Source organism: Thunnus albacares, chromosome 14 (assembly GCF_914725855.1).
Source record: "Thunnus albacares chromosome 14, fThuAlb1.1, whole genome shotgun sequence".
Classification (NCBI taxonomy): Eukaryota; Metazoa; Chordata; class Actinopteri; order Scombriformes; family Scombridae; genus Thunnus; species Thunnus albacares.
Window position 1 is genome coordinate 13,767,362 of NC_058119.1, and position 21,835 is coordinate 13,789,196.

At 39.9% G+C, this 21,835-nt stretch overlaps 4 protein-coding genes across 5 annotated transcripts; 2 read left to right on the forward strand and 2 right to left on the reverse strand.

The window, feature by feature from the left end:
* Window positions 1-2,338: 2,338 nt before the first annotated feature.
* Window positions 2,339-3,911, forward strand: si:ch211-217g15.3 (uncharacterized protein LOC368914 homolog). Its single transcript, XM_044372455.1, has 4 exons — window positions 2,339-2,636; window positions 2,784-2,847; window positions 3,019-3,056; window positions 3,147-3,911. Exons 1-4 carry the CDS (start codon window positions 2,629-2,631, stop codon window positions 3,814-3,816), a joined length of 780 nt encoding a protein of 259 aa, XP_044228390.1. The 5' UTR covers window positions 2,339-2,628; the 3' UTR covers window positions 3,817-3,911.
* Window positions 3,912-3,991: 80 nt separating this feature from the next.
* On the reverse strand, window positions 3,992-6,274 carry fuom (fucose mutarotase). 2 transcript variants are annotated; one of them, XM_044372458.1, is made up of 7 exons: window positions 6,046-6,274; window positions 5,823-5,867; window positions 5,232-5,300; window positions 5,069-5,139; window positions 4,882-4,980; window positions 4,698-4,771; window positions 3,992-4,410 (listed from the first exon to the last, which is right to left on the reverse strand). In XM_044372458.1, the coding sequence occupies exons 2-7, from the start codon at window positions 5,842-5,844 to the stop codon at window positions 4,344-4,346; spliced, it is 402 nt and encodes a 133-aa protein (XP_044228393.1). In that variant the 5' UTR covers window positions 5,845-5,867; window positions 6,046-6,274; the 3' UTR covers window positions 3,992-4,343. The 2 variants fall into 2 exon arrangements, with proteins under 2 accessions (XP_044228393.1, XP_044228392.1); XM_044372457.1 differs by lacking the exon at window positions 6,046-6,274 and having other exon boundaries at window positions 5,823-6,009.
* Window positions 6,275-13,832: 7,558 nt separating this feature from the next.
* Window positions 13,833-18,782, reverse strand: echs1 (enoyl CoA hydratase, short chain, 1, mitochondrial). Its single transcript, XM_044372453.1, has 8 exons — window positions 18,568-18,782; window positions 17,027-17,224; window positions 16,781-16,908; window positions 16,047-16,146; window positions 15,826-15,930; window positions 14,550-14,669; window positions 14,390-14,457; window positions 13,833-14,294 (listed from the first exon to the last, which is right to left on the reverse strand). The coding sequence occupies exons 1-8, from the start codon at window positions 18,656-18,658 to the stop codon at window positions 14,229-14,231; spliced, it is 876 nt and encodes a 291-aa protein (XP_044228388.1). The 5' UTR covers window positions 18,659-18,782; the 3' UTR covers window positions 13,833-14,228.
* A 1,078-nt stretch (window positions 18,783-19,860) lies between these two features.
* On the forward strand, window positions 19,861-21,693 carry sprn (shadow of prion protein). Its single transcript, XM_044373223.1, has 2 exons — window positions 19,861-20,079; window positions 20,794-21,693. The coding sequence occupies exon 2, from the start codon at window positions 20,803-20,805 to the stop codon at window positions 21,259-21,261; it is 459 nt and encodes a 152-aa protein (XP_044229158.1). The 5' UTR covers window positions 19,861-20,079; window positions 20,794-20,802; the 3' UTR covers window positions 21,262-21,693.
* The last annotated feature ends 142 nt before the right edge of the window (window positions 21,694-21,835 follow it).

Below are 21,835 nucleotides of genomic sequence, written 5' to 3' on the forward strand. Positions count from 1 at the left end.
TTGAAAAATAATTATTAGCTTTCTTGCTGCGAGTTAGACAAGAAGATTGATACCGCTTTCAAACCAGTATGGTAGCCAGTTAGCTTAGCTTAGCACAAATACTGGAAACAAGGGGATACAGCTAGCCTGGCGCCGTCCACAAGTGACAAAATCTGTCTTCCAGCACCTCTAAAGCTCACTAATTAACATGTTATATCTCGTTAGTTTAATCTATAAAAATATATTGCACAGTCAAGAAATAGTCCAACACATAACACCCCCATAAAACCGCAACTTGCCATTTTTTGACTTTGGTTTTTATATGGGAACAAATGAGATATTTAGCGTTAATTAGTAAGTTAGCGGGCAGATTTTTATCTGCCTTTGGACAGAACTACACTAGCTGTTTCCCCCTGCTTCCAGTCTACTAAGCTAAGCTAACCAGCTGTTGGCTGTAGCTTCATATTTAGCGTACACTTTGTACACTCTCTCGGCAAGAAAAGCGTACTTCCCAAAATGTTGAAACATCCCTTTCAATGTGGAGTCCGAATACAGTAATAAAAGTAGAAACGGTAGCCATTTCCTTACTAGTATACCACAGACGATCTTATATAGATGATGGGTGTTTGCACGAGGAGCCTTTTTGGGTGGAAGACAGTAGACCACTCAGTGACCTGGGGGTTGGGCTAGTCGAGGGGTAACATTGGACTCGTACAGACACATATGGATCTGATAGTGAAGGTAGATAACCAGCAGACGCGGTGGAGCCATCCCTTGAACAGGCAGGAAGTGTGTGGCGTGTCTGTCTGCTCCTGTTGTACTTACATTGTGTGTGTGTGTGTGTGTGTTGTGTGTTGTGTGTGCTCAGTCCTGTTGTCATGAGACATTATTAACCCATATGTTAACTTAATGACTCCTACTGTTGTATGAAGAGTGAAAGAGGTGAAGTGAAGTGTTCTCATGACTTAAAGGGAGAAAACTCTGCAAACTCTCACACAGCTTGATGGAAGGATCTCTTGACACTGAAACATTGAGCTGAAATTAAATTACGTCCCTGTGTGGTGTATATGTTATGTTAGATTAGTTTAAATTACTTTATGGCTGTGTATTTTAACTTAGATATGTTTAACATAGTCTTAGTTAAAAGTTTTCTGTCTTGGCCGCATATCAGAAAAATGTACTCAATAAACTCAGTTATAATTCAAACAACTTCTGTACATCAAACATGAATCTGTTTTAGTCGAAACTGTGGGTTTTACAGTGTGATAGGATCTTGGCACAGACATAGATCAGAGCTGACATACTCAACAGTTACTTTAATGAGCGTTGAGCCTGGCACTAAGATCACAGACCGATCATCTGCCTCCAATCTGTCCTCCTGCAGTGGATGTGTGTGTGGACGGTAATTAGTTGTTTTAATTGATTGAAGCTGTACAGTAGGAGGGAGTCTGTCTGCGTCTGAGAAGGTTCCTGTGAACGTAAGCCAAGCACGAGGGTTTGTGCCATTATCATGGCAAAAAAGAACAATAATACACGTTAGAATATAAAAAACATGATACAAAGCAGGAAAGAAATCACTGATAAATTATAAGTTAAGTTAAATTATAACTTAAATTTTGTAAAAATACAAGTCACTCAGTTAAAAGAAGGACACTTAAAAACACAGAGATTTAAAAACATGTTCCTAAAATGCCCCAAGCGAAACTAAACTTTTCATAGCTCAGGATCGAGCTCGGGGAACAGGCAGCGGGATGCGGATGTGGGACAGGAAGTCTTAGGAGCAGGTTTGGTAGGTTTTTGTATTCCAACCTAACAGAGATTAAATGTTTGCTTGTAGTTTATTGAAGTGTTTTGTAGATAAATTTGTGTCAGTGTTTTCTTGTGTATGGGGCGCACAGGCACGAATAGCAAACTTATCAACAGTGATAAAACTGAGTGTTGAATAGTAACTTCTTATTTTATTATTTGATGATAAAGTGCTGATAAGAAGTCAGAAAGACATTCTCATTTATTATATTGTAATACATAATAATAAACTATTTATATTGCACTGTAGTGACATAAAGCCCAAGCAGTTGAAGAAAAGATTACACCATGATAAAGATATGTTGGCCTCAGCTTTAAGGCCATACGGCATTATTACTTTGTTGTCACTGACTGCTGATAAGGAAGATTAATCACATAATATGTAGTTATAATACTGATAACTGTATTAGTTCGGTATAGAATACAGTATTTTTGATCTATTGACTGTCTCTGCATGTCAAAATCATCGGACAAGAATCACGGCATAGTAAAATAATAAAAAAGGCCCTTATCTTATTCTGACCAGATCACTCTTATTAGACTTGATGACAGAATTTGAATTTGCAATAAATGTTGGCACAGAGATAGTTATTTTGACAAAATGTTGCTAAAGGCACTTTTTTAAAGAAACAATGAGCCACTTTGTTATGTGCAACACAGACTAGATTCCTTATCTAGTGATATAACAACTGAGCACTGATGTTCCTACATTCGGAAGATACAAAGGTCAAGAAAACATAACCGGTTTATTGGTGGAACTTTGGTCCCTCGTTTCCACGGGAGGTGAACTGGGGGGAACATTTCTTTTGTAGATCCAAAACGCTGAGCTGAAACAGAGACAACATGTCCAGGTAAGCAGCTGCCTGTCTTTTCCTATAATGTCTATTAACCTGGTTTTAATGCTTCAATATGTATAGATTGCTTTTTTCAACCTGAGACTAAAGACTGTGTGTCATCTTTTGAATCTGAACATTAACCCTGAGTCTCTTTCTTTGTAGGATTTCTCTAATCGTGTGTATCTTTCTGATATGTGGCGTCACAGCAAAACCGTATAAACCCTGGGTATGTATATATTCCTCTCAGCTTTCTAGAATATTACACTGTATAGACTCAACAGCTTCAAATCACATGATACATTATTCCTGATGAATGTAAATTGAAAGTTCTGTGTGTATGGTCAATAACTTGTATTGGGGCAGCAGTTATGTAATATCTGTGGCTTTTTTTTCTCAGAATCAACTCACACATGAAGCATTCCTGGATACGGTTATGTAAGTTGTAATTTCCTTAAACTATGAATGTGAATAATCTTCTCTTGGACCGAGGAAACGCAGATTGAGATTGCGTAATATTTATTTCAGGTCAGTAGACGCCACAGGGAAGATGTCCTGGAGAGTGGAAGTGGAGCCTCCGGAGGACATGGATGAGACTCAGCATGACATTGACCCCAGCATGATGATCTGGAAGAAGATGACAGGCACTGGCCAGGAAAAACAGCCCCTGAAGCCAGAAGAAGACCTGGATGAGCTGTACCATCCGTCTGTGGCTGATCTGCTCAAAGTTCAAACACACAACCTTGACGCCCTCCCTGCTGCCGACATCCAGTCAGAGCCCTCACAGAAAAATGCCAACTCAGAGTACAATCTCGTGCCAGAGGAAGATAGAGATGACATTGATCACCCTGTTTTCAGTAACGTGGCCTTCGAAGAACCTGAGCAGGACTGGGATGAAATCTACCGCAAAGCGAACAAGGAGCTGGATGCATATCTGGCCCCACTAGTCGCTGAACACAAATCCGGCGCCGAGTTCCGAGCTCCGGACCTTGCACAGTATCATCACTATGAGCTGCTGAGACGTGAGGTCAGAGTTCACCTTCAGCCAGAGGAGGACATGGACGACTTGTACCATCTAGACTTCCAACAACCCATCCCTCGCCACGATGATGCCAAAGCTGCCGCTCCTGTTGATCAGCCGTCTCAGAGGAAGTACAGCGAGCCAGAGGAAGATCTGGATGATCTGCACCACCTCTGATCGCTCAGCAACAACTCAACATGTGTAGACTCTTATCATTTATAATCAGCTGATATAATGTGGCTGCAGCAGGAGTTTCATTTGACTCTATTAAACCACAACAAGAATAAATACATATAAATCCTAATATCACTTGTATGTATCCTGTTAATAAAGATACTTTAACACACTCAACAAAGACTTTGTGTGTTTTATTTATTGAAGGGGGTACAAAATCATTTCCACCTCACGCATACTCAAGACAATATTTACAGTATTAATCACAAATTAACAGGAATAAATCATGTTTTTATGTATTCACAGCTTTTAGTGGAGAGGCCCGACTGAACAAGATTGAAAATAATTATGCAAAAATGAGCAGTTTCTCTTGATTTAATTGGAATGACATTTGCAACTGGAATCACAGAAAAAAAACAACAACTCATAAACGAAAAGAAAAAAATGAGCCAATACTCACATATCTTAGATTATCATTACGTTAAATGTGTGTGTGTGTGTGTGTGTGTGTGTGTGTGTGTGTGTGTGTATCACTGTAGCAGCTCGGCAGGAATGACCCCCTTCTTCAGTATCAGGTTACCATATAGAGCAGTTTCCCTGTGTAGACAGAGCACAGGAAACTATTTTTACTTATCAGCTGCATTTTTAGAAAATGTGTCAAATATTGGTGGAGATTTTATAGTCTTCTGATGTACAAATGTTAATCTCCAGTAATTAAAATCCCACAGACCATGAACACATTTCAAGTAAAGAAAGTTTGAGACTCCACTGCTAAAGGCTCTACTAGTGATGAATGTCTGCCTTTTTCTTTAACAAAGCGAGTGTATTTATTGTGCTGAAGCAAAAATGCAGCTACAAAAACGAAGACAGAGAAAATAACACACCCTGTTGCCACAACAGCGTAGGCTTTCTTGGCTCGTTCATAGAAAGCAAACCTTTCCACCTTCTCAAGAGGAGTCTGTATGCAAACAGAAATCAACACAGAAATAGTCCAACATTAAAAGTGTTTAAAGTGTGTTCTTGAACTCATTTTTTTTTTTTAAACCTTTAGAGTGAAAAGTTGTTAACCTGAGGCCCAGCCTGTCCCAGGAGGTGTGTGTAGGTGTCCCACACAGGTACAGCTAAACATCTCTGTTTGTCACTGTCCACCAGATCCATGACTGCGGCCTGTGGAGACACATCAGCATAGATGTAACAAAGGAAATTTTAAAAAAAAGTGATAACAAAAGTAGCAGCAGATTTATGAGTGTTGTACCGGAGAGGGGACATAGGTATCCAGGGGCAACAGCTTCAAAATGGCCTCCAGAAGCTGTGGGATTCCCAAGCCTGGAAAGGTAAAGATCACACTCAGACAGCTGGAAAAAATCTGTTCCAGTACATACACTTGCCCAACATTTACAGACAGATCATCAACATACCGTCAGCTCTTATCTCTTTTGGGCCACAAGCACAAATGGAAGAAGCTGGAAAATTTGCATCAGCAAGAACTGAAAAAGAGAAAAACAGAGAGTCAGTGCATTATTGAAGGGACTGATCTAACAGGATCAAGTCTGCCTTAAAACAACATTCAGGTGTCCATATGAACACTGAGAGAGGTTTTCCTCTTTTCCACTGTAACGTTGAAAGATATCTACTTGATTTGACTAATTTGGACAGATGAAGCTTCATATTAGCTTCAGATAAACTTTTAAATAAATGTTTGCACAGAAGGAGGCTTGTGGATTTTGACCTCCTGTATGAAGGGATCTTCTAATGGCCAGTATGAACAGGAGGAATGATTATAGCAAGAAAACCCTCTGTCAGTGGGCACCTGGCTGTTGTTTTAAGACAGACATGAACAATTTTTAACCTGTGCTTTAATGATCTTGTGAGATCAGTCCAGCTCTGTCACCCTTTGTAGTGACTTGAATTTGGATCCGCCTATTGCCAAGCAGTATCTGAGCAAACATTATAAGCTATCACCGCTAGCGCTGCTGACAAGAAAGACAACCTATAGTTGAATATCATACCAAGCTCGTCCCCGTGGCCCATTTTTGCAAGAGCATACAGCAGTTCTGGGGATAAAACAGAGGGGATTCCTTTAAGTACGACCATAGTAGCAGTTACACAGAGAAGAGAACCAGAGAATAGAGAAGCGAAGCGAGAGGAATCACTCCAGACTACTTCCGTTTTCGTTTAAGCCGCCTGACATGCTAGCCCCTAAAATAGCATGTAAACAAAAAAGATAAAAGCTGTTTACACTGGAGTCTCACACGTGTACAGTTATATCTCCGGTTGGTCGTCAGGCCAAATGTCAAACTGTTTTATATGTTTGGTCTGCCAAACAGAGGTTATCGTAGGCCGAGGTTAGCTATCTTGATATTTAACGTCTTTGTTGGCAACCAGGCAACAAGGAACAGCGTCATGTGATCACGGAGTGTAATCTGATTGGTTAATTGCAGCAGAGGGACTGCCACATCAGAGTTTCTGCAACAAACTTACAATTTAAATATTGCAGCTTCAAAAACATTTAATTGTCTGCCAGTAAGTCCTGTTTCTAATATAAATAAATCAAATGATTATTATGTATTTCAATTTTGTATATAACGTGAAGATAGCGTTGTGGGGTTGAACAACAGTGAAAAAACAATATATGTGAAAAAGCACCACAAAAATGTCATGCGTTAAATAATGTAAAATATTCATGTTACGTGTTAAATAAATTATTTTCAAACATGTATAGTCACTTTTGTTAATCCACTAAGTAAAAGTTATTTTATGACATGCAGGGGGTCTGTCTTTTTAAAATAGGTTAGTGTCATTAATCCAATAGACTGCAGTCAGTTAATCTTAGGTCTATGTTGTTCCTGACACCCTTGGGTGGGCATAATTCAGAGCAGAGACCGGTGAATGTGGTGTTACGACACAGTCTCATGGTGCCAAGAATGTGAGATAATGAAAATATTTGTCAGAGAAAAAATACTCCACCCGGCTGGTTTCATCTGAGTCAAAGAAACTCTCAGCTGGATGGCAAAAATGCTGAGGAATCCTTTTTCATGACCACAGATCCTGGTTCTGTAATACAAAAAAAGTAGTGAGCTCTACATAAAAAGGCTTTTTATAAATGTCAAGTCACAAATGAGCTTTGGCTTGTGGACCCATGTACTGAATGTACTGTCAGGCAGCTGCTATTAATAATGAGCATTAAGAAAAATGACTGAAATATTCCAGGAGAATAATATGTTGGTACTTTATAGCATATTTTTATTTCTGAATATTACAAACATTAACAATCTTTTTGCCTTCAGACATTCAATATATTTTTCTTTATCCTTGCATTATTTACCTGTATTAGATATAATGTGATATGAAGACTATTTGAGGTTTGCTGCACATCAAATTACAATACCTATAGTTGGAAAACTGAGTCCATCTCGGTGTGTGGACATAAAACTATAGAGAAAGTTCCTGACATGAGTGAGAGGCAGTAAAGTTGAGGACTATAAGAGAGAGTTTTGGTGAAGGCTGGAGGCTGCTGTGCAGGAGAAAAGGCCTCGCAGGAGCCAGGCCTGTCTGCCGCACTGAAAGCCCCTTTCTCCCTCTCTGGACCCATGCTGCTCTCTCTTTATTCCGGCTTCTTTAAATGAGTTTATCACGCTATGAGGGTCTGCGCTGCCAAAATGTAACGTTTTGCCCCTTTTGTCTGTGTGGAGAGCCTCAATTGAGTCTACATTTATTATTTTGACCTTTCGGTAGCCTCAAAGAGGAGCTTCTTTTCGAGCTCTCTCTGCAGACTTTTGTGCTTCCCCTGGAGTGAGGAGACCAGTTTTTTTCTCTCTCTCCTCCTTTTTAAAAGTTTTGTTCCAGGGGGGCTGACAAGAAAGCAAGCTCCGGGGGAATATTGAATGAAAATAAAAATCAATTAGGCCATGGCCTTGTGAAGATATGGGCCGCCGCCGTGTGAAGATCACAGAGAAAAAAAGGTGCCTTGCGATGATTGGAGGCAAAAGAAAAGCAGTCTAAGCAAATTTGTTCTGGTGTTGTCTTTGAAGTCAAAATTATGGTTTTATGTGCTCCTGAATATTTTTAGCAAATATATGATGCGCATGCCTTAACATAAGACCAATGTGGAAGGCTACACTTTTCCGCCAATCTAGCCTACGTTAACTTTAGTGGACTTAAACTGGCGTACAACATTGCTGAAATTACTACAAATTATATTATCCCGGAGATACGATCTCTCTGGGATAGTATCATTTAGGCCTATATTAACATCATCATCAAAATCTCACATACGGATTATCATCAGGTTCACTGGCATTTTGTCAAAAGGCAGCTGTTATACCTTAAAATTGAGCTTTTAGACTATTACTGCCTGTGTGTAAAACAATCGTTTTGTGAAAATATATGAGACACTTACTGCAAGTATCCTAAATGTTTTCCATCTGTTGGCTGAAAAAAGATCACTATTACCAAACTCGATGCTGACAAGAAGAAGCATTAATAATCGGCTCTGTACCTCCAGTGAATGATGGATTTTCCACAGTATTTTCATTACTTAGCCTAACAAGTGGCAGTTTCACTCAGTTGCAGCAAATAGGCGCTCATCTGTAGGCTACTGTAGGCTATATATAACCCGGTGCGTGTGCAGCAGGCCCATTGAATTTATTGTTAAAGTCCAGTTTCTGTACCTGTATGTAACAGCATTATAGTACCATCTAGCGGTGTAAAGTACACATTGGTTGAATGCAAGAAGGGGGTCGAGTGTACTGTTACTTGATTTGAGTTACGATAACATTTTACAGGCTCAAAATCTCATCAAATAAACCAATTTACAGATTTATTTTGGATTATAAAGCACCAGTTAAAAAGTTAGAAATCACAATTTGAAACTAGGATATTTAAACAGTTACAAATAGCAATAAAACACCATTTATATTAAATCATTGTGTATCACATAAAGTTCCCATCCACTGAAAATAGTGTTTTTCTTCTTGTTCCTTCAGTTGGATGTTTGAGCTTCACTGTTGAGCTTGACTGTTCTGTTGTTGCAGAATGATGTATGTGCAGAGTTTGACACTAGAATGCTGTCATAAAAATCATATGTTGGATGTGGAAAGTTTCTCTGTACACACTGTCTAAGGCCTGTACCTGCAAGCACGATTTGTGACATCACAACTGGTTTGGAGCCAATCATGGTCCAGTATTCAATTTACAATTATGCATAACATCACTGATGTGGAAACTTGAAGCCTCCAGTGCACAAACACTGAGAACAGACTTTACAGTGAAGTAGGAGACATCTTGTGTCCAAAAATGAAACTTCTGAAACTGAAAAATATTTACATATTCACAGATTCTGGATTTTTAATGAGGGAGAAGGAGGAGATGTCATTTTAATAATTACTATAAAAACTATATAAACATTTATGTGAAAAACCATATTGGACACAAATTATTCTGTGCATATATAAAATTTATATATACATACATATATATATATATATATATATATATATATATATATATATATATATATATATATATACACATATATATATATATATATAAATTTTATTCTGATTTATAATTCAAGCTTAAAGAAACACAAACATTATACAGAACATAATACATAGTACATACATAATTGTGCAGTGCCGGTGGGTGGGTGGGTTGGACTGCACAACCACAACAATTGATAATAATAACAAAAACACACACAAAATAAAAATTAGAGGGTTCAGTTCAGAGTGTTTGCAAAAATATGCGTAATGATTCCCACATCCTCCGGAACTTCAACGGTTTTTGATTCAAGTCAACTTCTCCAGCTGCATCAGGGTGGCAATCCGTTCCAGCCACATTTCATTAGAGAGAATGTGTGGCATAGACCATAAAAGTAAAATACATTTCTCAGCCACAAATGAAAAAAATATTAACAAACCTATTAAGTCTGATAAGCATAGTTTCAGAGGTAAAACTAGAACAAATACAGCGTTGGAGTCATTAAAAACTGTTTTCCAATAACATCTTGAATAACAGAATGTATGTCTCTTTTTTCGGAGAAGGTCACAGGACCAAAACAGATGAATTAAATTTCTCCTGTAGGACTTACATTTGTAACAAAGGTTTAAGGAGTAAGATATGTTCTATGAAACAATATGAAATTTTTCTTATGCATACTAATAGACGTGCATTTGGTGAAAACCCCCTTGAACATTTCAGACCATTGTACCGGAGTAAATGGATTACCCGAAAAATGGGTAAAATGAGTGAGGCGAGGATTATCTGAAAAATGGGTAAGGGGGCTGGGGGGTATTGCCCGGTATCACAGGTAGCTTACTCTCCTACATCATGTTCACTGTGTTTGTTTGTTTTTTAACTCATGTCTTGTGAGGCCCCTGGTTCTCTGGGGCCTGGTGCTTGAGCCCCAGTAAACCCATGCATTAAGGTGCCATCGTAGTAGTTACAAATGAAATCTGATGTCGGACTCAATGCAGAATGAGTCGGACTGGTCTCAATCATGTCCTCAAAAATTTTAAGTCTCTTGCTGTTTCCATTCAGGAGTTATGAACTTAACATGGATTCCACCCTGACCAAGGCGAGCCCTGCCACTCTGTCCTCCATTGTAAGTTCATATCTTGGGCGAGAAAGGTGACACTTTCTAGGAGAACGATTTTGTCCTTGGTATTTTGTGAAATTTGGCTTCCAAATTTCACAATGGGGGTCTATGGTGATCCCTAGATAGGAATAGCGTAGAAGCTCCATTCCACTCTCATCGAAGCACAACCCCAAGGGGATCCTGCACGCCAGTTTTCAAGTCTCTAGCTACTTCCTGTCTGGAGTTATTTTAGGATGTGGCACTCAAAAAGTAGTCGCTATCTCCTATATCTAACCCTAAGACTACCCTCAAAGCCCTTGTGGAGGCCTCCACACACCCTCGGACAGGGCCCCCTTACCCTATTGCCACCCCCTATGCCATGCCCTGACCCTAATCCCAGTGGAGGGGTTCAGGCCCGGGTCTTAAGCCCAAGCTCCCAGGAACCCTGCCCACCAGTCGAACCATTGGACCCACTCTTAAGCACCCCTCCTTGGTCTACACACTAACAGCCACGGCTGCCCCTGTGCCCCTGGTACTCCCTCTTTTTTTTCCTGCCCCTGGAAACCAATCTGCTTTTTTGTGCCCCTGGTAACCCTGGAGTCAGAGTGATTTTTACTCTCAAACTGAATGATTTAACCCAGAAGTATGCTTATCCATTACCATGAATTGACGATACACTCGACAGCTTGAGTAAAGCCTGTTGGTTTTCAACTCTGGACTTTGCCAGTAGTTATTGCAAGACGTCAAGGCCTTTTTGAATTCAATGTCCTGAGTTTTGGCCTGTGTAATAGTCCAAGTATATTTCAGAGACTGATGAATCTGGTGCTTGCAGATCTTCAGCGGACCACTTGTCTGGTGTAACTGGATAACATAATCATCTTTGGGCACACTTTTCAAGAACATCTGTCTCGACTGGATGAGGTTTTAACCAAATTAGGTCAGGCTAATCTCAAAGTAAAGCCAGCCAAGTGCAAGTTGTTTGCTAACCAAGTGTATTACTTGGGCCATATAATCTCAGAAAGGAGTGTAAAAGTGGATCCTGCTAAGGCAGAAGCAGTGTGTCAGCGGCCGGTGCCAAAAAATCTGACTGAAGTAAAGAATTTCGTTGGACTAGCCTCCTATTACAGGAGGTTTATGAAAGCTTTGTCTGGGATTGTTCGTCCTCTCCACCAGGTTACAGAGAAAGGCAGATGATTTAAATGGACTCAAATTTAGATTAATGTCAGCCTGAATTCTTGCATATCCAGACCCCAACAAAACATTCATTTAGACACTGATGCCAGTGATGCAGGTAACAGGGCAGTGTTGTCCCAGCAAGAAGGGAGACTGGAACATGTAATGGCATATGCTAGTAGGGCTTTGACCAAGCAGGAGAGGAAGTACAAAGAAAGTTGGTCCGGTGATATGTACTGTACAACACACTAGTCCCAAAACATTGTCAAGTCAAGAAAAGGGAGATGAATTGGCTCAGGCTCAGAGAAATGATGTTGAGTTGCAGAAAATGATAGCTTTAAAGAGGGAGGGGAATGCATGTCTACAACCACCCAATGATTTGCAGCAGCATGCACCGGTGTGGGCCAAGGTGCAATTAGAGGGCTCTAGGTTGATAAGACATCCACCAGCCAATTCTGATGCAGCAAGTCAGGTTCAGGTTGTTCTCCCCAAATCTCTGGTGCCGAAAATTTTAGGCCAGGGTAGGCCTAGAGGCCAGTTTCTACTGGCCAAGGTGGTTTGTGGATGTGAAGCGTTGGTGCCAGGAGTGTGTGGATTGTGGCTCCTGAAAAACAGCTAGAGTGCAGTTGTGTGCTCCACTTCAACCAACTGTAACATCTAGGCCATATGAGCGCATGGCTTTAGCTATTCATGGGCTGCTGCCTGAAACCCCAGGGTGAAATAAATACATTTTAGTCATTGGGGATTACTTTTCTAAGTGGACTGAGGCATTTCCTGTTCCTAATCAGGAAGCTCAAACAGAAGCAAAATTACTGGTCTGTCAATTTGGGGTTCCCTGCACTATCCACACTGATCAAGGTTGAAATGTTCAATCAAGCTTGTTTAAAGAGTTGTGCCAGTTGTTAAATATTCATACGACCCAGACATCATCCTATAATCCTCAGTCTGGTGGAATTATTGAAAGGTTAACAGAACATTGTTGTCTATGTTGCCCCTCTTTGCCTTGACAGTGGCCTACAGGAGTAGTATTCACTCGAGCACTGGGTTTACACTATATAAAGTTGTTTTTGGGCAGGAGATAGTTCTTCCAGTAGACATTATGCTAAGACTTGGTAAAGGGGAGAGGTGGTTGTGCATTTCAAAAGACCGAAACCTTTTCTTTCCCCTTCACCAGAAGCCATCAATCAAGAGGGTACAGACAGACCGCTGACAGATTCCACACAACCTGAAGCAAGTGGAAGTGCTGACTGGGTCCATCAGCGAGTCCCACGCTCTACAGGAAGGCTAAGAGAGAGAGGGGTGGTGGTGCCAGTGACGAGAGCAGGGTACCAGCAACCGAATCAGTTGACAATCACAGATGCTACCCTGCCCCAGGCCAGGATTGTAGGGGGAGGTGGAAAATTCTGCTCAAGAGATGCAGGACAGTGCAGGAGACAACCGGCCCTCACATTCTGGGGTGGTGAACACAGCTGCCCCCAGCTATGCCTTCACTGGGGAAGAGAGGCTGATGGGAGATTCTTTACTGCAGGAGACTCACCAAAATCAGAGGAGGCCACTGGTGTAGTCAAGTAACTATGAGTATCCAAATAGACCCTTCATTCAGCGTAGCTTACCCCAGGCAACTCCTATACTTTCCAATAAATGTAAGATACCACCACCAATATGCTCACAGAATGTAACTTCAATAATTTTCAGGACCCATTTTATGTTATAATCTTTTCACTAAGCAAAAAGTTATAATTAAATTGAGCCCAGCATTTCACACTTAGTAAGAATTATATTAAGCTAAGAAAGTATATAAGTGAATAGAAATTACTGTTCAGAACTACAAATAAAACAAAATCAAAATGAAAATGAAAAAATATTATGTGGCAATGAATTGCCAACATAGACACATTATCTGCTTCAGAAGTTGAGTTGATTAATATCCAGCATCCTGGGCAGAAAATGCAAAATAATTATGACATGATATGCTCACCAGTCCTCTCAGTTATCTTTTATCCTGGAAAGTAGTAATATTAGAAAAACCTCCTCAAATAGCATAATCTAAGCCCTTTTAACTGCTCAGAACAGTCACTTTAAAGATTCAAAAAAAGGCATTTGCTGACTCTGCATATATAATATTTTTGATATTCTTTAAGACATGTCTGGAAGGGACCTTTCACATTATAATCATGTAGTAAGGAGCAACAGCATGTGAATAAATACAGCAGACATATCATCCCTTTTGTTTGTTTTTTTAAATCAACAGCAATATTTTTCTTAGTACTCAAATCCACTCAAGAGCTTTATTTGTAAAATGTACCCCGGAAAAAAAGTTGTCTACAAAATGCAGACATAATGCAATATTTGACAGTGAAAATGAAAAGGCAAAGTCATCAGGACCGACTCCTCCTATTACACACTGACTATGACACAGTTATCAAATGGTATTCACATATAAACCCACTGCACTCCTGCACCCAGACTGCCTTTGATTTTGATACTGAGCCTCAGCAGGCAGGGCTTCACTGTGATAAGACACTTGTGCACTTCACTCTGTGCCAAATCCTACAGCTTGTGTGTTCTACTACCATCAGGACTTTTGCATCATTCAACTGTTTGCAGATAAAGAAATGATCTGCTGATAGTTGTGTTTGTGGCTGAGCTCTTGATCAGCTCGGTTTTACTTGTCCTGGAAACTGGCCTTTCTCTTCTCCACAAATGCTGTCATGCCTTCTTTACGATCATCCTAGAAAGGAAAAACAGACACAAACATCATGATTTGGCACTCCAAATCAGAGCAAACCCCCCCTAACTCGCTCTCAGATGAGCTCTTCTACTCACCGTAGCAAAGGTTGCGTGGAATAACCGCTTTTCGAAACGATTGCCTTCAGCCAAAGTCAGTTCGAAGGCTGCAACCACACAGAGGATCAAGTTACACAACAATGAACCTTATTCAACTAAAATAGGTTTAAAGTTTGTTTTAATAATGAGCTGTACACACCTGCATTAACAGCTTCTTTAGCCATAGCAGACACCAATTTGGAATTGGCAGCAATTTTCTCTCCACATTTCACGGCTTCGGACACCAGCTGGTCCACTGGATAAATTTTACTCACCAAACCTGAGAAACACAAAAATCTACTGAATCAAGAGTGGCATAAGCAGCACAAAATTCTAGGAGAGAGACAGAGAACGAGCTAATTGCAGAGACAAGAGTGACCTACATGTTGTCAGTAGATTATGTGTGGCCTACTAGTATTTCCATCTGCTCACATACAACCTAGCAAGCAATTGTCATGTCTTGTTGGCTGAAGCACACACTCCGACCTCTCCAAAATGACTGAAACTGAATGTCACTCACTCCAGTTGTAAGACTGTATGGTTATTTTTCAGTTAAATACCTGTAACCATCAGCAGCAGCAATATGTGCATTTAATGTGCAGTCATTTTGTGGATGCACACAGTAATTTCATAAGCATTCATTTAATATTTTAATCTTCCAGCACCACCAGGGTCTTTTTCTACACACTTGAGTTGTTCCAGACATACTCTAAGTTGATACACTGAGATCATTTGTATAATGACCACTTTTTTTTTCTTTTTTTTTTTTCTTACTAAGCAAATCTCCAAACCCCTGTGGATAATCAAAATAAAGTCTGACATGTCTGCAGGATTATTACTGGAAATGGCCGGATTGCTTTATATAGTCATTAATAATAGAAACAAGTTTTAGATGTAACCTTGTTATTTCCTCAGATAACTTTGTGCACATTATGCACTGACAGGAGTTTCACTCCCTCCTGAAATGTTAATTCCGAATAATCGGCCTCCGAAAACATATTTGGTGATTGTATATTAATATTTTAAGTCTGGAAGGTGGAGTGTAGAGCTGCAATGATTAGAAAAAAATAATTAGTGACTATTTTGATATTTAATTAATCATTTAAGTAAAAAATGCTGGATTTGATGAAAAATTGGCTTGACATTATAGTAAATGATTTTGGGGTTTTAGATTTAGAAAAAACAAGGCATCTGATGACTTCACATTGAGCTCTTGAAATTTTTTCACTGGCATTTTCAGTGTTTTATGATGATTTATTCACCACTTCACTTTATTCACAACTAATCCATACATCAAGACAACTATCAGCAGCTTAATCAATTGAAAGTGATTGTTAGTTGCAGCTCTAGTGGGGTGTTTACCAAGTTAGGTTTGTCAGGTGCAGCTGTAAAATCTAATGCAATATTCATGCTGTGAAATGTTTTGCATCTGTTACCTGACTGCTTGGCTTCTTGAGCGTTAATCTTGTCTCCTGTTAGTACCAACTCCATAGCCAGGGACTTGCCCACTGCGCGGGTCAGCCGCTGGGTGCCACCCGCCCCTGCAGGTAGACAGATGTCATGGCAACAGCTCCTCTCAAAAGCAAGAATCTTGTAACCTCAGTATGAGGAAGTGAAGAGTGAACAGGAAGGAAAGTAGATACAGAGGAGTCTTTACCAGGAATGGTCCCTAATAGGATCTCTGGTTGGCCAAACTGTGCCTTCTCTCCAGCATAGATGATGTCACACATCATTGCAAACTCGCAGCCTCCACCAAGCTGAAACAGCAGAACGTACAGTGTGAAGCAGAGAAACAGAACAAGGAAGTGCATAAGACTTACAGTGTCTCGCCTCTCTCTTATTTCATACCCATTATGGTTTTAATGCTACAATATATGATGATATTTTAAACAGTTTGGGGAAGGTGCTCTCTTGTTTCAACATGAGAATGTCCTTGTGCACAAAGTGAAGTCCATAAAAAAATGGGTTTCTGAGTTTGGTGTGGAAGACCCTGGCCCCAGCCTGATCAAACACCTTTGGGGTGAACTGGACGTCAAGCCAGATCTCATTGCCAGAAGTAAGTGTCCGACTGCATTTATGATCTTGTAATAAGCCTTTTAAGAAGAGTGAAGTCTGTTACAGCAGAATATAAATGCTGTAGCAGCATCAAAGGTTTTGGGAAGAAATATTCAAATAAATGTCACTGCTGTGTTCTTCTCAAGTGACCTTCTTCAACCACAAAATTACAACCTTTAAAAGAGTGTAACTGCCCTCTCACTTTTTCCTAAGCAAAGGTGTACCAGTGTGGCCGAAAGTAAATGGAAGGTGGTTAAATCACATCTGGACATTATACACATAAATGATCCATTAAAGGGCAGGTTTAACAACAGTTACTTAAAATGAGACACTCACAGCAAATCCATTGACGGCTGCGATCACAGGCTTCTTCACTGTGGACACTCTGTTCCAGTGAGCCAAGAAGTTGCCACCATAACACTCCTGAAAGGTTCGATTCTGCATCTCTTTAATGTCCGCTCCCGCTGAAAACAACAGAATTTGAGCTTATTTGATACTGATGTATTGTTGTGAACAGCTTCCTGTGAGCTCAGAGAAGAAAAATGCAAACGCAAGCATAGAAAACAGAGTAAATTCCCTCACCAGCAAATGCTCTGTCGCTGCCGGTGATGACAATAGCTCCGATGTCGCTGTCACCCTCAAAGGCGTCAAGGGCCTGTCCCACCTCCCTCATCAGCCCGTCACACAGAGCATTGAGAGCCTTAGGCCGGTTCAACTGGATGAAACCCACATTATTCTTCTCTCCTCGCTTTTCCACCACAATATACTCGTACTGACCACCTGCATGAGAAGGAAACCAACACAGATTATTTCTTATTATGAACTGCACAACTTGTTCTGTTAACAAGGAGCAGTGAGTTCCTTTTAACTAGGTGACGGGTCACCAAAGTGGTCTGAGATGAAATGACTTATGTCGTCATATGGCAAGATGAAGTCCTGGTTAATCATTCAAGGAGAAGTGAAGAATCAACACTAACAGCCTTGTGTCAAGGTCTTACAGAGACCTTTGAGGCCCCTGATGATACGCCTTGCGGAGCAAAGTTACTGAACCAAGACTCATGTTTGATGCTTATAAAATATAGTATACAGCTGGTATGAATGTTAGGCGTTTGAGAAAATTCAAATTCCCAACACAAATTAATTAGAATAAAGATTTCACAAATCTGAAACTCTGTTTTAATGAGTCTCTGGAGTCTCCTTATTAATCTAGTCCAGATTTGACAAGTCTAAATCTAGTGGTTTTTGATTTGGACCTGGTCTAATGTGTTCTGGATGGAGAAATATCAGTGAAATTGCCCTTTGTAATAAGCAAAAAGGTTTTACAAATCTGGAAGTGGATTTAAACAGCATTAAGGCTTTTGCTACAATGACTTAACACTTTTTCACAAGTGTAAGTGGTGAAAAAACAGAGAATCCGCCGCTATTTATATATCAATATTTATGTTTTCCCTTCTCTATACAGACATCTGTCCCTCTAAACTGGAAATCAGAGCGTGAAGACTTGACGTGTAGATGTTATCAGGTGAGACTTTTTGGAGCTGGTCCATGAGAAACTGCTGAATTCCGGACCTTTTCCACATCCTTGACTAACGAGGTATCTCACTGTGCAGAAGTTCAACCTCTGCTAAATTTAGTTTCCCTATGCACCTGTCTACAGGTGTGCATTAAAAAACACTTAGTTTGGAGCTTTGACAACAACTAAGCGAACATCTCTGGTGGCTCGTAGTTTCTGACATCCAGCTGAGTTTTATATGAATAAATGAATGTTTTGGGGTTTTTTTTTCAACTATTCTCTCATGCATTCAACATTGCCCAGCCAATAGCATGGTGTTACAAGACACCAAAAATGACTATCAGCCAGATCCAGAGTGCTGCTTACACATTTCAAACAGTATTGCAGAGTCCAAAAAAGTAAAGAAAACCTATTTAAATAAATAAAATAGATCCTCTTTCAGGCCTTTGCGTCCATAACAAACATCTCTGATAAAACATGCATTATAATACTTGAAAAAAATAACTGTAAATGCGGCGCACACAGGGTGACGCAGGGTTCTTGACATTGAGGCAGGCAGGCCAGCTGTTGACACAGCTGAACACAAGAGGACTGTTTGATAAAGACGCACCTGAGCTGTACAGGCGGGCAGCAGACTGGACGGCCGGAGCGGCTCTGAGCGGCTTCAGGAGCACAGCAGCACTTCTGCACAGGAAAGCCATGACAGCGACGACGGACCAGGACAGACTACTGGGGTCTACGAAGCTATGAACTTGCTTCAAGAACTCCTTCCTGCTGCTTCTTCTTTTCTGCTGGTTTCCCGCAGTTAAAGTCTCACTACCGCCCCCTGGTGTCTGCGGAGGACTTCAGTATGGCGCACCAAGAGTGACTGAAGTATAAATCAACATATAAATGCAGAAATAAATAATTAAATACATAAATATATGTAAAATAAATACATTTTGGAATATGAAAAAGGACATCATTAAAATTAATATTACTAAAATTTATATTGCAATCAGAATCAGGTTTATTGCCAAGTTGGTTTGTATATGCAAGGAATTTGTCCTGGTGTTGTGTTGCATAACAGTCAAAAATATACACAAAAAAATAATCCTAAATAACATAAAATGAGAAAGAAAGAAATTTACATTAAAAAATATGTCAAATTATATTCAAGGTGAGTTGCTACAGGTTTAAATTTTTAATGGAAAAGAAATTCAATTTAAAATCAACATTATGATCTCAGTATTGATATGTTGTGATATCTGGTAAAGTGCTCACTTTGAAGTTATATACATATTTATTACATGCATTTTAGTTTTGTTGTTTTTTTTTTTACAAGAAAATAATCCTGTTTTTTCTTTAAAAATATATAATTTTCAAGTATTACAGGGACACTCTACAAATGAAATTCAGTTTACTCATCATGACGCTACTATTCAGCTTTAAAAACAGGTTTATTTTTTCTGTGGCTCTTGAAGGAGCTGTCTGAAGTGTCAGGTTGTCTTGGGTTTGGAGACTACACATTTAACAGAAAGGTTTGAAAATGTATTTGGAAAATTATTAAGCAATTTGAAATAAAATATTTAGCATTTATTTGACTTAGAAAATATATATAATTTTGTCTATTCTTTTTAATGTGCTTCTTGAAATCCTCACAATTTTAATTGCTGGGCTAAATTATTGGAGCACATGAGATCATCTCAACCACATAACCCCAATATGAACATTTTCACAAAATAACTATATGAAGAGAAGATGTACAATTACATTTATGTTGATCAACAGGAGGCCAGTTGCAGAGAAAACATAACCCTGTCAACATATTATAATTAGTCAAGTTAACCTGTTTATACATAAATAAGATGGAGAAATAAATCAAGTCAACATTTATCAGTAATTTAATATCAAATGCACTTAATCCAATAAGATTATAAAACGTTTTTGACAGGACTCATATCCTAGTCTGACAGCATCTCAGTATTTATAATGACGCTCCTCCAAGACCCTTCGGATGCATCCTCGTGAGCGCACCGCGCGTTCCCGCAGACATTTGCGTGAACGAGCCTGCATCCTCCGTGACAATCCCCTTTCATCTTTCCCCCTGAGTGCCAAAGGACATAAAACACACGGAGACAAGGTAAGCACCAACCATTATGATATGCTGGTTATCATGAGTGTGTGTGTGTGTGTGTGTGTGTCCAGTCTACAATTCATTTCTTTATGAACGGTGTGATTATCATTCAGGCTACAATACAGTCGCGTTCAGGCTAATTTACACTGAGATCACCACTGAATTTGCATTTGTACAATGTGAGATTGAAAAATGCGTAAGTGCAATGATGAAAATGAATCCCACACACTGTATTTTGTAATTCATGGCCCCGTTAACCCGCTACAACTCAATAATGCATTTCCAATGATGGCCTATTGTTACTAACAAACATGCCATCTTCTGCCTTTTATTCATACTCATCCATAGGCGGAATATTATTTCATGTGTATCAGGGCTCAAAGCCAACAGCACATTTCTCTGGTGAGCATCTTTATTTTTACACTGACCTACTTTAACAGATGAGGGCAACCTGCAGTTTGTGTTTATGGAGACCAAATTCAATAAAAACATAATAAACATTATTCCCCTCTATCCAGAATTAATAAGTAAATAGAAAGAATTGTGAACAGCTGTTTTCTGCTCTATTGCCCAAAATCAAGACTAATCTTTATGTTTTTCTATTAGGTACATGCTCAAGATAGGTGGATTATTTTTCCATTTCACACATTCAAAGGTGCACAGAAACCACCTGCAGGCCTAAAATGTACATCTTCGCTCCATCTTCTTCTTCCTGCACAGATCTAAGCCATGAACCTGGTAGTTGCAACCTGCTGGACTTGCCTCCTGCTCTCCGCCTTCCTGTGTGAGCCTGTGCTGTCTAAAGGCGGCCGTGGAGGGTCCCGGGGCTCGTCCCGCGGCTCCTCCTCCCGGAGCTCCACAGCGGGCAGTTACCGGGGAGGAGGCGCCTACGGTGGGACCCGCTCTCGCTTCAGGGTGGCGGGGCGGACGTCCCCGGTGCGGGTCGCCGCTGCAGCGGCGGCAGGCGCAGCGGTGGCGCTAACTGCGGATAAATGGTACGCCTCTGCCTACCGCCGCAGCAACACCGACAGCTCAGAAGAAGATCTTGATTATTACAACAGGACCAATTACTTTGATGCACAAATGTCAGGCTCCACTCAAAATGGATCCTCTCTCTCCCAACTGGTTTCTATCATTATTGCAACATTCTCCCCAAAATATGGACTCTTACTTGACAATATCCTGTAGAAGATGTTGTTTTTTAAGGATAAATTATTGGTATGACTTCTGCCGTGGACCTGACTATAATGTGCAGGACTGGCTGGAATCTGCACTGGGAAGACCAGTTAGAGGTGCAAAGCAGTGGTGGAAGAACACAATAATAACAAAGACGCCAACACATCACTGTACTGTATATTTTTTCACATATAATAATCTATACCAACTATAACTGTACATTACCAGCACTGTATTCATTTCTACTTCAGTCTGTGTGACAGAAACTGGGGCCAAACTCAAGAACAATTTGGATTAGTTTCCTTTTTTAAAGCTTGATTCTTGTATTTAATTGAATAAAATAATGTCGATAGCTACAATGATTAGTCCATTAATTGCCAACTATTTAATTAATCGGCAACTATTTTGATGATCGATTAATCATTTTTAGACATTTTTTAAAAGTCCAAAAACTCAGATTCCAGCTTCTGAAACATGAATATTTTCTAGTTTCTTCAGTCCTCTATGACAGTAAACTGAATATTTTTGGATTGTGGACTGTTGGTCGGGACAGAAGAAGACATTTGAGGTTGCATCTCGGGCTTTG

Coding starts and splice junctions, on each gene's coding strand:
- si:ch211-217g15.3 (XM_044372455.1), top strand. Junction 2,848..3,018: donor CAAAACCGTATAAACCCTGG/GTATGTATATAT, acceptor TTTTTTTCTCAG/AATCAACTCACACATGAAGC. Junction 3,057..3,146: donor GCATTCCTGGATACGGTTAT/GTAAGTTGTAAT, acceptor TATTTATTTCAG/GTCAGTAGACGCCACAGGGA.
- fuom (XM_044372457.1), bottom strand. CDS start 5,907: ATGGTCGTACTTAAAGGAATCCCCTCTGTTTTATCCCCAGAACTGCTG. Junction 5,140..5,231: donor AAAAGAGATAAGAGCTGACG/GTATGTTGATGA, acceptor TTACCTTTCCAG/GCTTGGGAATCCCACAGCTT. Junction 4,981..5,068: donor ATACCTATGTCCCCTCTCCG/GTACAACACTCA, acceptor GTGTCTCCACAG/GCCGCAGTCATGGATCTGGT.
- echs1 (XM_044372453.1), bottom strand. CDS start 18,658: ATGGCTTTCCTGTGCAGAAGTGCTGCTGTGCTCCTGAAGCCGCTCAGA. Junction 17,225..18,567: donor TGCCCGCCTGTACAGCTCAG/GTGCGTCTTTAT, acceptor CTTCTCATGCAG/GTGGTCAGTACGAGTATATT. Junction 16,147..16,780: donor CAGCCGTCAATGGATTTGCT/GTGAGTGTCTCA, acceptor CTGCTGTTTCAG/CTTGGTGGAGGCTGCGAGTT.
- sprn (XM_044373223.1), top strand. CDS start 20,803: ATGAACCTGGTAGTTGCAACCTGCTGGACTTGCCTCCTGCTCTCCGCC.